Source organism: Histoplasma capsulatum, genomic scaffold (assembly GCF_000149585.1).
Source record: "Histoplasma capsulatum NAm1 scaffold_1 genomic scaffold, whole genome shotgun sequence".
Lineage (NCBI taxonomy): Eukaryota > Fungi > Ascomycota > Eurotiomycetes > Onygenales > Ajellomycetaceae > Histoplasma > Histoplasma mississippiense.
In genome coordinates, this window is record NW_001813982.1 from 4,931,679 (window position 1) to 4,943,669 (window position 11,991).

Genomic DNA, 11,991 nt, shown 5'->3' on the forward strand with positions numbered 1-11,991 from the left:
TTCATCTAACGGTTTATAGTCACCGTTATCATTGCCATTACCCAACCCCATACTCCATCTCTGAGGCCTGTTGGCAGAGAAGTAAACCGGTGTGAGTCGCAGGACGTCTAGCTCTGAGTCATCGCGGCGGATATGAGCTAGATATCTACGGGGGACGTCTTTATCGGCATGGCGAAAGTCACAGAGATGCACCGTCGGAGGATGTAGCGGGGTGACCTGCGCCGCATGTGGGGACCGGGACTGGGCATGGAAGATGCTGGTTTGGCGGAGATGACGAGGGAAGCAGACCTTCGCCATGGTTCGTTATTCTGGAGTTTAAGGAGGCATGGGGCTCACTGCGAAATGGTAGCAAGGTGTTTTACAAAAGTCAAAGAGTGCATGATACCCAAAATTCACTGTATCATGTACTATAGGATGGTGATGGGATCTGTATTTGAGGCCTGGGACACAGTTACCAATTGGGGTTAGTGGCAGGTTTAGGCCATGACGTTGTATTGTAGTACACTAGCCCTTTTTGGGTTGGAGGACGTTGCTTATTCCAACCATCTTTCTCCTGGAGATTTATTTCTGTTCTCCAGGAGAACCCCTCAGGACACCTGCGTTATGGTTTAACAGATGTGCCGCCCCAGCCAAACTCCCCGCCTGACAATGTCTTCAACCCGGGCCGGTCCGCGAGGGACCGTAACGCTAGAAGTTGGGCGGTGAAGCCCAGTTCCACTTCATTGAATATGTAAAAAAAACGATGAAGGCAGTGGTATTTCAACGTCGCTAGAGCTCCCACCTATTCTACACCCGATATGTCTTTTCACAAGGTCAAACTAGAGTCAAGCTCAACAGGGTCTTCTTTCCCCGCTGACTCGAAACTTCCAGCATAGAACCGTGACGAATCACGAGAAACTCGAACGATGGCTCACTGCTTCATTCTACGCGCTTCCTGATAGTGACAATATTGTCTATATAATGCTCGCTGATATCCGCAGATACTAGGAGATCAGCGATTAGCTTTGAATATAAGAGATTGCTACCCTAACCTCTATATACCAATGAAAACCGACGTTTTTTATACGAGTATTATGTTTGATCCCAACGCGGCGGTAAATCCGCATTCGGGGAGTAATATTGACACCGAGCCAGAGTGTTAGGCGCCCGTTAACATGATGAGGGGTATCTGGAACTTTGTCAGCAAGACTCAACTTGCGAGAAACCCATTATTTCAGCTTAGGACCAAAACTCATCGAGATTCTGGGAAGCCCCACGAGCAGGAGCCCCGCACGCTCCTGTCCAAAATGAGGCATGATCTGCAACGGGCAGAAGATGCAATGCGACAGGCGGAAGAAGAAAAACGACAGGTGGAAAAACAGATACCTGTCACGTTCATTAATCTATGGTTTCTCCTCTCGTTTCAACCACCAGACCGGAACCAAAGAATGCCTGAAACTGCTATATCCAAGCTTCTCCCCAATAAAATCCGAAAATGGATCACCTTCCCTCAGGAGCAGTTACTTGTATGGAAGGACGTTTTTGCCACCAACTTTGTTTTAGAAGGGCATTTCACATCCTTGAACACACTGAGCGAATCGGGCGATGAGTTACGGCAGAGGTCACTGGGCTCCGAGATAGACCTAGTCTTTTATCAGGGCTATGTCTTTGAAGATTGTGTATCCGCTGTTATTCGACAACTATATTCCAATAAAAGCCTCCGAAATATGTTCAACCTCTCAAGGGTGAAATATGGTTTGAAAACCACGGAAATAGTCTAAGTGCCGAATACATATACACTGAACCAGACGTCGGGTCTCCACAACAGTCACCAGTATGCAAGCAGCGCAAGAAGGTCGGTAAGGATGGGAATGCTCGCCATTTAATTCCAACTGTGCGATCAATATCACGTCGCCGTCGTGCCGATCAGTTCTGTGTGTACAATACGGAGCCCGGCGAAGCAATACAAGCTTATATTGTCCAGTACAAGGCACCACACAAGCTTACCAAGGGTGTTATAGAGGCGGGGCTCATGGATATGGATGTTGATAAAGTGATTATGTACACAGGGGCTGGCCATGGGGTGAAGGAAGCCCGCAGGAGAGTTGCCGCATGTATATCGCAGACATTTTCATACATGATTCCTCAGCCTCACTGACACATGTCCATATTTGTGATTAGGGTCATTGATTATTACAAACATCTCTGTTGACAGGCAGTATCGTTAAAATGTATATTTAATACAAGCATAGCAATGTATGTATGTATGTATGTATGTATGTATTCGTTTAACGTCCCTGGAGGGTACAGGCATCGCCTGCGCACCCAGAGCCTCCCGAAGGGCATGGGGGCGTGCTACGCTGAAGGGAACTCTATATACAAAGTGGAGAGGACAGCAGAATCCAGAAAGCACCTCTTGAAAAGACTCAGTTCATCAGAACTGCGCATCCACTTCCGGCCAAGCATAGCAATGTTTACGATACAATTCATATTTCATGGTCATCGTATAATTTCCAGCGCAACTTCGTATTCCTAATCTACATAGCGGTAGATAAAATATGTTGCTCCATTTCCAGGATCCCCATACAAAAATTTTTCCTTCTCACCAAGTCATTGAAATCTAAACATCTGGCTATATATTGTTCAGATACACAGTCCCTCATAATCCTACACTCATTGCCCGACTCGCGGCCTCTTGCGCCTCCCTACCGGAGAATCATCGGATAAAGGCTTGTGGAATCTCAACTTCCACTGAACCTCCCGATTCCCGCCATCTCCTCCAAAGACGACATCCAGGACACCCCTAATTTCACCCAGGCGGCTGCTTCTTCCCCAGTCCAGAATATTCCGGATAGGTTTGCGGAACTTTAAATAATGATCAGGCGACTGCAGCAAAAAGCTCTCCACCTTGGCCATGGAATACTCGTTATTCTCCTTCCATGCGACGAAGAGCCGGGCTTCGGTGACGCCGTTCATGGTGACGGAGAATGCGACATTGTTAAATAGGCTGGACTCTATGGTACTTGCTCTCCTGCAGACGATCATTCAGAGCTTCGACCATGTTAATACAGGATGCGGACCCAGTGATACATTGGTTTGTCCGTCCCCATAGGCTTCCATCTTCACCTTTGAACTCGATGTCGAAGAACGGGTATAGCAAATCTTGAGAATTGGCGATGGATTCAGTACCCGTTGCAAGAAGGTAGGTTGTGTGCTGAGAAAATGCCACATCACGATTATAGACGAAGTCATATCGGAAGCAACCGAAGAAGCGAATAAGATATGAACGTAGTAGAACGCAGAATATTGGGGCCAGCTACTGGTAGGTGATGTCATGCAATCATCATCGAGCCCTACCCTGCACTGTATTTAAACCTTGCAACTGGCTCATTAAGTGTGACTTTATAAAAGAAAACTTTATAACGATAGTATAGAGAGATTTTAGTGACAATGGTATAACTGAAAGGTTAAAACATAGATAAGTCATAGCAGCCAAATATCGTATTGGCAGTTATGAAGCAAGCTCGTCATTATCATCCTCTCCATCCGTTCCCATAAGTCGCCGTTCAGCCAACTCCCTAATCTTCTCATCCAGAACAGTCCGTCCATACCGCAAGGCAACTTTGCTCGCGGCATCCAGCATCTTGCCGCTACGATCCCGCATCATGGAAACGAGCTCAAGCGCCTTCATGCCCCTTTCTTCACCTTCCCGGCATTCAATCGCCAGCAACTGTAACACGATCTTGTCGATATCGATCTCCTTCCTCCGCAACTCCACTTCTCCGCTACCGCTCGTAGCTTCGGAGGCGGTGACACGGTCATCCAGTAGACTGAATAGGAGGCTGGAACGTATAAACGCTTCTTCAAGCTTATTAACAGAGTCACGGCCTGCAGAATCGTCCATGTCCTCATCTTCGCCATCCCCGTCAACTGGCTTCGACGGCTTCGCGGATATTGGAATTTTGAATTCGAATTCACTAAGTAATGGGCGGGGAAAGTAAGGGTATCGATCCCCACCTTTGAGGATTATACAGTGGAACGCATCTTGCGCCACTGCAACCGGCCAGTACGTCTCCTCCTTTCGTCCACCACTAAGACGGTCCATGAGCTTGGTGTCAAGAAGTGGTACCCAGCGTGCTTGTCCACGATCTCGCCAGTGTTCCAATACCAACAGCACGCCTGAAGAATCGTATATATAGGGGTCCTATAGGAATGTTAGCCATCCTACATTCCACCAGAGCAATATAAAAAGGGATATACAACTAACTCCACTATCTGAAAAGAAAACACTCCGAAGCTCGGTGGAATCGGGTAGAGCTACGTGATCTTCGTTCTGGCAAATTTCATCCCGCTTGACATTTTCGATAGAGTAGGTCAACGTGGCCATTCCATCACTGCCCACGGGACCGTTTCCTACAGTTAGAACATAGTCTCTCCAAGCTGCACAAGTAACGCTCTGGCTCTTCTGCCTATATATTCGGAACGGAGTACCAAAAAGTGTATATATCCGGACATAATCGGCCGATGTAGTGACAACAATATAAGAATTGCTCAGCGCAATGGCTGTTTGATGCGTTGTTAGCAGTCAAGCGTAATCACCCAGGTGGATATCGACTGACCAGTGATGCTTTCGCCTTCAGGAAGTTGAGTCCGCCAATCAGCTCGTACGGTCCAGGTCTCATGAGGGCGATAAAATATTGTAGCTGGATTGTCACCCGACGGTTGGCAAGAAAACAACGCTCCCTTCTCATCTACGAGAGTTTAGCTCAAGTACATTTGGCGCGGAAAGTCAGGGTGGAAAACGTACTCAGACAGGCTTTATCATATAAAAAGGGATCTGTAAAATGAAAGTCTCTAAACCGCTCCCGATCGTAAAACTCAACAGTGACGGTGTGGTGTGTCTCTTGGTTAACAGCCCAGACAAATCCAACTAAGTTGAGACCTTCATCGTTGTTTAGTAGAGGGCATAACGAGCGACCACACCTCAATTGACTTACAAAGATATCTTCTGTCACCTCTCCAAGGGGTACTACCAGGTTGAAATGAAGCATGTCGCTTTGGCTCGAAGAACATGCCCATCCGTCGTTTATGATCATGCCCGTCCAAATCATCGCGAGCACCACGAGAACGCTTACCGAATTGATTGGTTTCTGCATATCCAGCTCCATCGTCGTCCTCAATAAAATCGTCATCTTCGTCCATAGAGCCTAGGATGTCATCCAGGGAATCTGGGGAGCCATCTCTGGGCCGACTTTCTAAAGTAGTTCGCACGCCATTCGTCAACGGCCTGCTGGGGATACTCCTATGCTCCTCAGGCCCTCCAGAGAGTAAGGGTGCGCTTTCCAATGGTTTTTCGAGGAGTGATCTGTATTCTGCGGGAACAAAATCTTCATAAATGAATAGCTCTCCGTCGGATGTTGTGAAAGAGAGGGTGTTGTCTACAGGATGCCACGCAAGATTTATCACGTTTGGTATGTCATATCGCCGCAGAATGTTTTGAGTCTTCGTCTCCCAAAGCAAAATTTGTCGATCTGCCCCAGCACTTGCCAATAGAGCGCCATTTGGAGACCACGCAAGGGCAGTAATATCTGCATTATGGCCAGCAGGGAACACGTTTTGTTTCATCCAATCTCTAGTCGAAACTATTGCAATATCTCTAGTCGGCTCGACGGCAGCAAATGCTCTTGCATCGGGATGCCATACAGCCCGTGATGTCGCTTCATGGTCTGTTTCCAATCTGCCAATAATGCCATCGATTTTCTTCACAAGCTCTGGCTGTGGCCCGTCGACGGAATATATATAAATTATCCCATCGGAACCAGATACCGCAATATAACGTCCACTCGGGTCGAAGTTCACATGCTTTACGCCTTTGCTTTGATCCCGTAAATATTTCACAATTGTCATGTCGTGAATATTGACAATCTTGACGACGAGTTCACTGAGATCATTTTGTCACAGTCAGTTTCGGAACGTTTTGGAGCCATAAGAGTGTAAAAGAAGAATGCATACTCGCTGGCAACGGCGACCCAATCGCCATCCTTTGATAGAGATAGATCTCGCACGGGCAATGCGCAACGGACCAGCAATTTATCCATTTGGCCCGTTTCCAATTCATATTTCCATACCGTGCCGTCTTCAGCGCCCATGATGAATGAGTCGTTCTATTTGGGAGCCAATGCGTGTTAGCCCTCCATGCCAAACATTCTCTCCACGATCAAATGGAAATCGAAAAGTCGTACGGTGGCAACAATTCCCAAGTGCCCGTCCACACCATCATCCACAGTTTTTGGTTCATCTTTTTCTCCAATTGTGAATATTCGAATTGCAGAGTTGGAACCCGCTGTGATTACTTGTCGGCCATTCGGGGTGTAGCTTAGAATGGTAGTTCCCGGCGTATCTATATTGAGAAAATACGGTCATTCTCACTGAAATTGAAAGCCAACGGGACGACCATTGTGAATTAAAGCAATTAATGAAACTCAGCACGGTTATCTAAGCCTGGCGATGACTTACGGGCTGGGCGTCCCCTCAGCCGAACGATCTCTGAAGCCATTTGGCAAACGTAACATGCGACCGCACAATTTATATGATATAAAGTGAGGCGGATACCTTAGCGGAAACGGTCATGGAAGTGTGCATTCGACCTGCTCAATCTTTGCCGTCGTCGGTGGAATTTGCATTGCGGAGAAACACCTCGCGTCCTCTAACACGCGACTTCTATTTAGGAGGCTGAAATTATGCTTAGTCATCGCCTTTCTATGGTCAATCCAGATTCTTGTAGTCTACCAAAATAGCATCGAAGCTGACGCCAGCACTGAAAGCGCCATTCTATCCATACTATAATTAATAAACCTTTGCGCCTTACTATGTCGCGAATAGGTTTGAAGGGTATTTCGTGTTTTGGGCTCTGAGAATGTCTCGCTATCAATGTTTATGATGAGGCTCTCAGCATTTGATTCAAGGAACGGTTCCCACCCGCGGATTTGCGTTTCTAACGGTGATCCGGCTAGGAAACCTAGATGCCCGCAATCTAGACAGCAATTAATTTAGACGGCTGTAATAGAGAGGTAATCGAATGCTATTCTATATATATTGTGAAAGTGAAAATGTTAATAAGAAAATTAAACAAAAAATGCCCACTACGCTTTTTAGCCTCCGCCTTCGGCTATACCTTGGACTTAATCCTGACCCTGATATCTGTCTTTGGTTCATAAACAAGCCCGCCAGTTCTCTGTTTCGGTATCTTCCAGCCCATACCCTTGACCGGCTGAATATCCCACATTGCCAATAAACCAGCGACGAATCCCAACGTTACCCTTTCAGCAAATTTTCCATCTTGGCTCACGGTATCTCCACCGCCACTCTCCACAGTCCATATCTCTGGTATTTTAAGCCCCGGCTGGGCGACGGACGATTTTCGCTTTTCAGACGTCGCACCCTTGCCAGATGGCTTGTTGCTATCCGCATCCTTTTCCATTAAGAACCTTTCCGGGTCGAATTCTTCCGGGTCTCCGAAGTAGTGTGAATCAGTATTGTGAAGAGCATGGGGTATTGCGATATATTCCCCCTTTCTAAATTCATAGGTTTGCCGTTTTCGGTTCACGATTTTTGCATCAGCCGCAGATTCGGTGAGTTTGAAATCTTCGGTGATCTTATGGTAGTTGAATGGACAAGAGTGTAGGCGAAGAGTCTCGTAGTATGTCGCTTTGAGCAAAGGGCAAGAATCAACAAGGCGATCGGCGTCCAGCGATAGTCGCGGTGGTTCTGGTAGTTGGAATCCTGCCTCTCCCGAGTTTGGCCTGCCTGCTCGAGAGTACGGAGCAATTTCCTTCATGACCTGAGAGTGGGTTGGACCATCCGCCAAAATGTGAATGAGATTCCAACATATGATTGTGTTCAATTTCGTGTCCATAGCCCACAAGAGTGCTAGACTTTCAGAGGCCATTGACGTAGCGGCTAGTCCAGCGTTTTTCCAAGTTCGACAGTGGCTTTGAATGAACTCGGAGGCTTCATCGATTTGACGCCAGTCGAATCCGGGGTCGTGGCCATTTTCCGCAACTTCGAAAGCGGAATGAAAGGCCTCCATGCCCTGCAAAAGCCTTCGTCGCGACCGATATGAGGTGGGAAGTCCTGGGAAAGGAACCCACCGCTGAATTCCCAGGACAATGGCATTGAAATTATTATTAAATGTCCGAATATCATCTGGGGTATTTGGAAGTGCTTCCATAAAGTCTTCACCCATGATTGCTGACATGACAGTTACTGCGGCAAAGTTGCGGACCAGTGTATAAAGGTTTACCTCGCAAGCTTGACCATTGCCATCACTAGCTAGGGAAACGGCGCTCATCCTCTCCCACAAGGACTGATCGACTATGCTTGAGCAGAACGACAACATGTTTGGAATGTTCTGTTCAATCTGCCTGAGAGCAATAGATGAACAGTCGGATGCGAAGGGTTCTCTCATTTGAAATTCCATTAATCTGCACTGAGCGTCAAAGTCTTCCCTGGTGAGATTTCTCGTATTCTCCTGCGCTCCAAAAACGCGCTCCCATAACATAATTGATGAAAGCGTCCGGTGATATTGACGATTTTTGCTCTGCCAAAAGAGCTTTTGCCAATGATGGGGAGGCGACTATATTATGTCTCCTGCCGCAGATGTAGAGACTGAAAACAGACTCTGGGACGTTGTCTCTAAAACAAGATATTAGAGAGATGCAAATATTTAGAGAAGCAACCCCCACGAAATGTGGAGCAAGTCAAAATAAAAACTGACCGAGCATGTTCAAGTAGGTTACGACGACGGAACCCGAAGGAAAGGGCATGTCCAAAGTACGGGAGCCAGTATGGAAGGATTCCAGGTCTCCTTGCTTCGCCAGCATTGGTGGATCTGAAATGGGACCGAATCCCGGAATATGCGCGGGTTACAATGCATACTAATATAGCAGTAGCAAAGATTATCTTGAAGTATGATTCAGAAACAAACTCAGCAGCGCTCTCCCTATCCAGAGAACGGACCGGCATACTTGTTTTATTCATGGGATTGCAATGATGGAAGGAGTATGGGTATAGACAGAAGTATAAAGACCTTCGAAATTGCAGAGGTGGCCAAATCTATATGAACCGTGGTGGAAGCACATCAAGGCCACGAAAGAATACTCATATGCGAATGATGCAAATCGCCCATCTAGCCCTTTGAGACAACACAGAGAGAGGGCATCTTGGTCTTACTGGCCGGTATCTATCTCCTCCCCAGACGAGATGCAACTGCTCTGTTGCTCCGTTGAAAGAAAGCGTTGGAATAAGCTTCCGCCGCCAAGCTGCTGCTGACTAACGCTGATACTAGCTTAGCTAACCCAACCTCCTCTCCTTGCGCTGTCGATGAATCCCAAGACAACTGCAACCACAGCTCCATCGGCGAATATGGTTTTAGATCTAGCAGGGCCAGGGCCAGTATGGCCGACTTTGCGGGGTCAGTGCTCTGCTTCGCAAGGCAGATAACATTCAACAATGGTTCTCGTGAAAATGGGGAGTATCTCGTTTGTATCTACGTCTACTTCTACCCCTAATCCTGGTACTTCTTTTCTATAAACTTTCCGTTAAAAGCCATCCCAAGGATGTTTTATCCAAGGAGAAAATGCCCTCGTTTAGGATCGCGGCGACCCCAGATTGATGGTGAATAGTTCATGAGCTTCCTCGGGTCAGCCCCAACATACCATCCGCAGGGTTCCACAACGCTAGTTCCCCTGACTGCCAGCAGTCTGTCCACGAACTAGCGCCAGACCACAGTATCGGGCTGTTTTCCAACTTTCTCTCCACAATGCCCGCGAAAGCCGCTCGGTCTTTTCGTAATCGATGGATTATTAGCTGAGCGCCCTGGTGACATCGGATGGAACGGAATGTTTGACTCGTGGACCTAATCGAGAAATTAGTTGACTACTGATGAATGGAGTCCTGCGTTGCAACTCCAGCAAAGTCAGAGACTACTGGCTGAGGAGCTGAGGAACCCCCTTCCTCCGAACGGATATCTTATATTCTGCCTAGCAGTCATTGAATTTTACTGTTTCTCCTCTCTCGAATCCGATTCACTATCCTTAAAAGCTCCCACTGCGCAGTATTCAGATGAGATCACAATGTTTTTCCCAGCCTTCTTGCTAGGGATTTTGCAGCTGCATTCGCTACTTTCTTCTGTAGCCGCTTCGCCAGATCGTGACGGCCCCAAAGGTAACCTTTGGGTTTTCATTTTATCATATATCCCATATCCGCGCCAATTAGTTGGATGCTAAACCATAGAATTCTAGCTCACTGTCATTATCCGTCCTTAATCGATGCAACCTCGGAGCAGCTCCAGGCTGGACTGTCCAGAAGATGTTTCTCCAGCGTTGACTTAGTGAATGTTTGTTGACCATATATACAATTCACTAAAAAAAAACCGATACCTGTACCTATGAATGATGTTGACAAATTCTTGACGCAGGCTTATATTAAAAGGATCGCGGAGGTGAACGACACCCTGCATGTTGTGGCTGAGTTGAACCCAGACGCGGTAAATATTGCGCGGCATCTGGATGTGGAACGACGACATGGGAAAATTCGCGGGTTTGTGACTCCTAATCAAACATCTACATTTTTTAGTACTATATATTGACCATACTCTTTTAGACCATTGCATGGGCTACCCATTGTCATTAAAGGAAATATCGGCGTTGCGGACAAGATGCATACCACATGTAACTTTTCTCGAATGCTTGGGATCCTCAGTGGAATTCCCTTTTTATGAATCTGGCAGCTGACACTATCTTCTTGTTAGCTGGTTCTTATGCCCTTCTGGGAGCAGAACTCCCCGAAGATTCAACAGTCGTGGCAAAGTTAAAGGAAGCTGGCGTAATCATCTTAGGAATGGCAGGCTTAAGTGAATGGGCCGGTTTCCGCGCTTCAAATTCCAGCAATGGCTGGAGCGCGTATGGTGGCCAAGTGATTGGCGCTTATTATCCGCGACAAGACCCTGCTGGCAGCTCGAGCGGGAGCGGCGTGGCGTCTGATTTAGGTCTAGCCTTTGCCGCGCTCGGAACAGAGGTATTTTGAATTGTTCCACCCTTTCTACAAAATGATGTCTCGAGTCTTAAAGTTAATAACTGTGCCCAGACAAGTGGCAGCATTATTAGCCCTAGCCAACAAAACAACATTGTCGGTATCAAGCCAACCGTTGGGCTCACATCCCGCCATCTTGTGATTCCCATCAGCCAGCATCTGGACACTGTTGGGGCCATGGCCAGAACAGTTAAGGACGCTGCCAAACTCCTCCAAATTATTGCTGGCCCAGATTCTAGCGACAACTACACATCTGCGTTCCCTTTTGATTGTGTCCCCGACTACCCGGCGGCTTGCCAACATTCCGCGCTCAAAGGGAAGCGGATCGGAATCCCCACAAATGTCCTTGAGTTTCTTTCCACGGATCCTGCTGTGATTGAACCCTTTAATACTGCTGTGACTCTGCTGGCTGATTCTGGGGCCATCATAGTGAGGGATGCCAACTACTCTGCATATGAGGAATTCATGACTAGTCCTTTACCGGTTCAAATTCTCTATGCGGATCTCATAAATGGGATCGCTAACTACTGTTCCGAATTGAAAACCAATCCAAACAATATCCATAATCTTTCCGACCTGCGCCATATAGACCAGACATTTCCCCTCGAAGACTATCCAGACCGCGACACCCGTTCTTGGGATGAAGCCCTGAGGATTGGCGTTAACAACACCTCACCTGAATTCTGGCCTATATATCAAAAACTGCTGCAGATGGTTGGCGAAGGCGGTGTACTCGGTGCTCTGCTTAGGAACGACCTTGACGCTATCGTTCTTCCCAGTAACGTGTCCCCTCTCGCGTCCGGCATGGCTGGCACTCCAATGGTGACTGTGCCAATGAGCGCTTGGCCAGCAGATACAAAAGTGGTGCCTAGCCCAAGGGATCTCTCTCGTTCGCAAGGTCACGCCCCTGGGATGCCCATG

General features: G+C 47.4%; 6 protein-coding genes across 6 annotated transcripts in view; 2 read left to right on the forward strand and 4 right to left on the reverse strand.

The window, feature by feature from the left end:
* Positions 1-297, reverse strand: part of HCAG_01390 (predicted protein) — a gene marked incomplete at both ends in the record, with an annotated part of 1,243 nt that extends 946 nt beyond the window's left edge. Inside the window, one exon of the mRNA XM_001544293.1 lies at positions 54-297. Within this exon, the coding sequence (XP_001544343.1) occupies positions 54-297 (244 nt within the window). The remainder of the gene's footprint in view (positions 1-53) is intronic.
* A 2,302-nt stretch (positions 298-2,599) lies between these two features.
* Positions 2,600-2,955, reverse strand: HCAG_01391 (predicted protein; the record flags this gene model as incomplete). The annotated part of the gene is made up of 2 exons (XM_001544294.1): positions 2,600-2,611; positions 2,689-2,955. 2 exons carry the CDS (start codon positions 2,953-2,955, stop codon positions 2,600-2,602), a joined length of 279 nt encoding a protein of 92 aa, XP_001544344.1.
* Positions 2,956-3,490: 535 nt separating this feature from the next.
* Positions 3,491-6,436, reverse strand: HCAG_01392 (hypothetical protein; the record flags this gene model as incomplete). Its single annotated transcript, XM_001544295.1, has 8 exons — positions 3,491-4,183; positions 4,247-4,542; positions 4,599-4,730; positions 4,787-4,909; positions 4,977-5,920; positions 5,992-6,143; positions 6,222-6,379; positions 6,409-6,436. 8 exons carry the CDS (start codon positions 6,434-6,436, stop codon positions 3,491-3,493), a joined length of 2,526 nt encoding a protein of 841 aa, XP_001544345.1.
* A 308-nt stretch (positions 6,437-6,744) lies between these two features.
* Positions 6,745-8,329, reverse strand: HCAG_01393 (predicted protein; the record flags this gene model as incomplete). Its single annotated transcript, XM_001544296.1, has 3 exons — positions 6,745-6,796; positions 6,835-6,997; positions 7,240-8,329. The coding sequence occupies 3 exons, from the start codon at positions 8,327-8,329 to the stop codon at positions 6,745-6,747; spliced, it is 1,305 nt and encodes a 434-aa protein (XP_001544346.1).
* A 292-nt stretch (positions 8,330-8,621) lies between these two features.
* On the forward strand, positions 8,622-8,919 carry HCAG_01394 (predicted protein; the record flags this gene model as incomplete). Its single annotated transcript, XM_001544297.1, has 2 exons — positions 8,622-8,639; positions 8,773-8,919. 2 exons carry the CDS (start codon positions 8,622-8,624, stop codon positions 8,917-8,919), a joined length of 165 nt encoding a protein of 54 aa, XP_001544347.1.
* A 1,643-nt stretch (positions 8,920-10,562) lies between these two features.
* HCAG_01395 (conserved hypothetical protein) overlaps positions 10,563-11,991 on the forward strand; it is a gene marked incomplete at both ends in the record, with an annotated part of 2,043 nt that continues 614 nt past the window's right edge. Inside the window, 3 exons of the mRNA XM_001544298.1 lie at positions 10,563-10,578; positions 10,790-11,055; positions 11,125-11,959. Of these exons, the coding sequence (XP_001544348.1) occupies positions 10,563-10,578; positions 10,790-11,055; positions 11,125-11,959 (1,117 nt within the window). The remainder of the gene's footprint in view (positions 10,579-10,789; positions 11,056-11,124; positions 11,960-11,991) is intronic.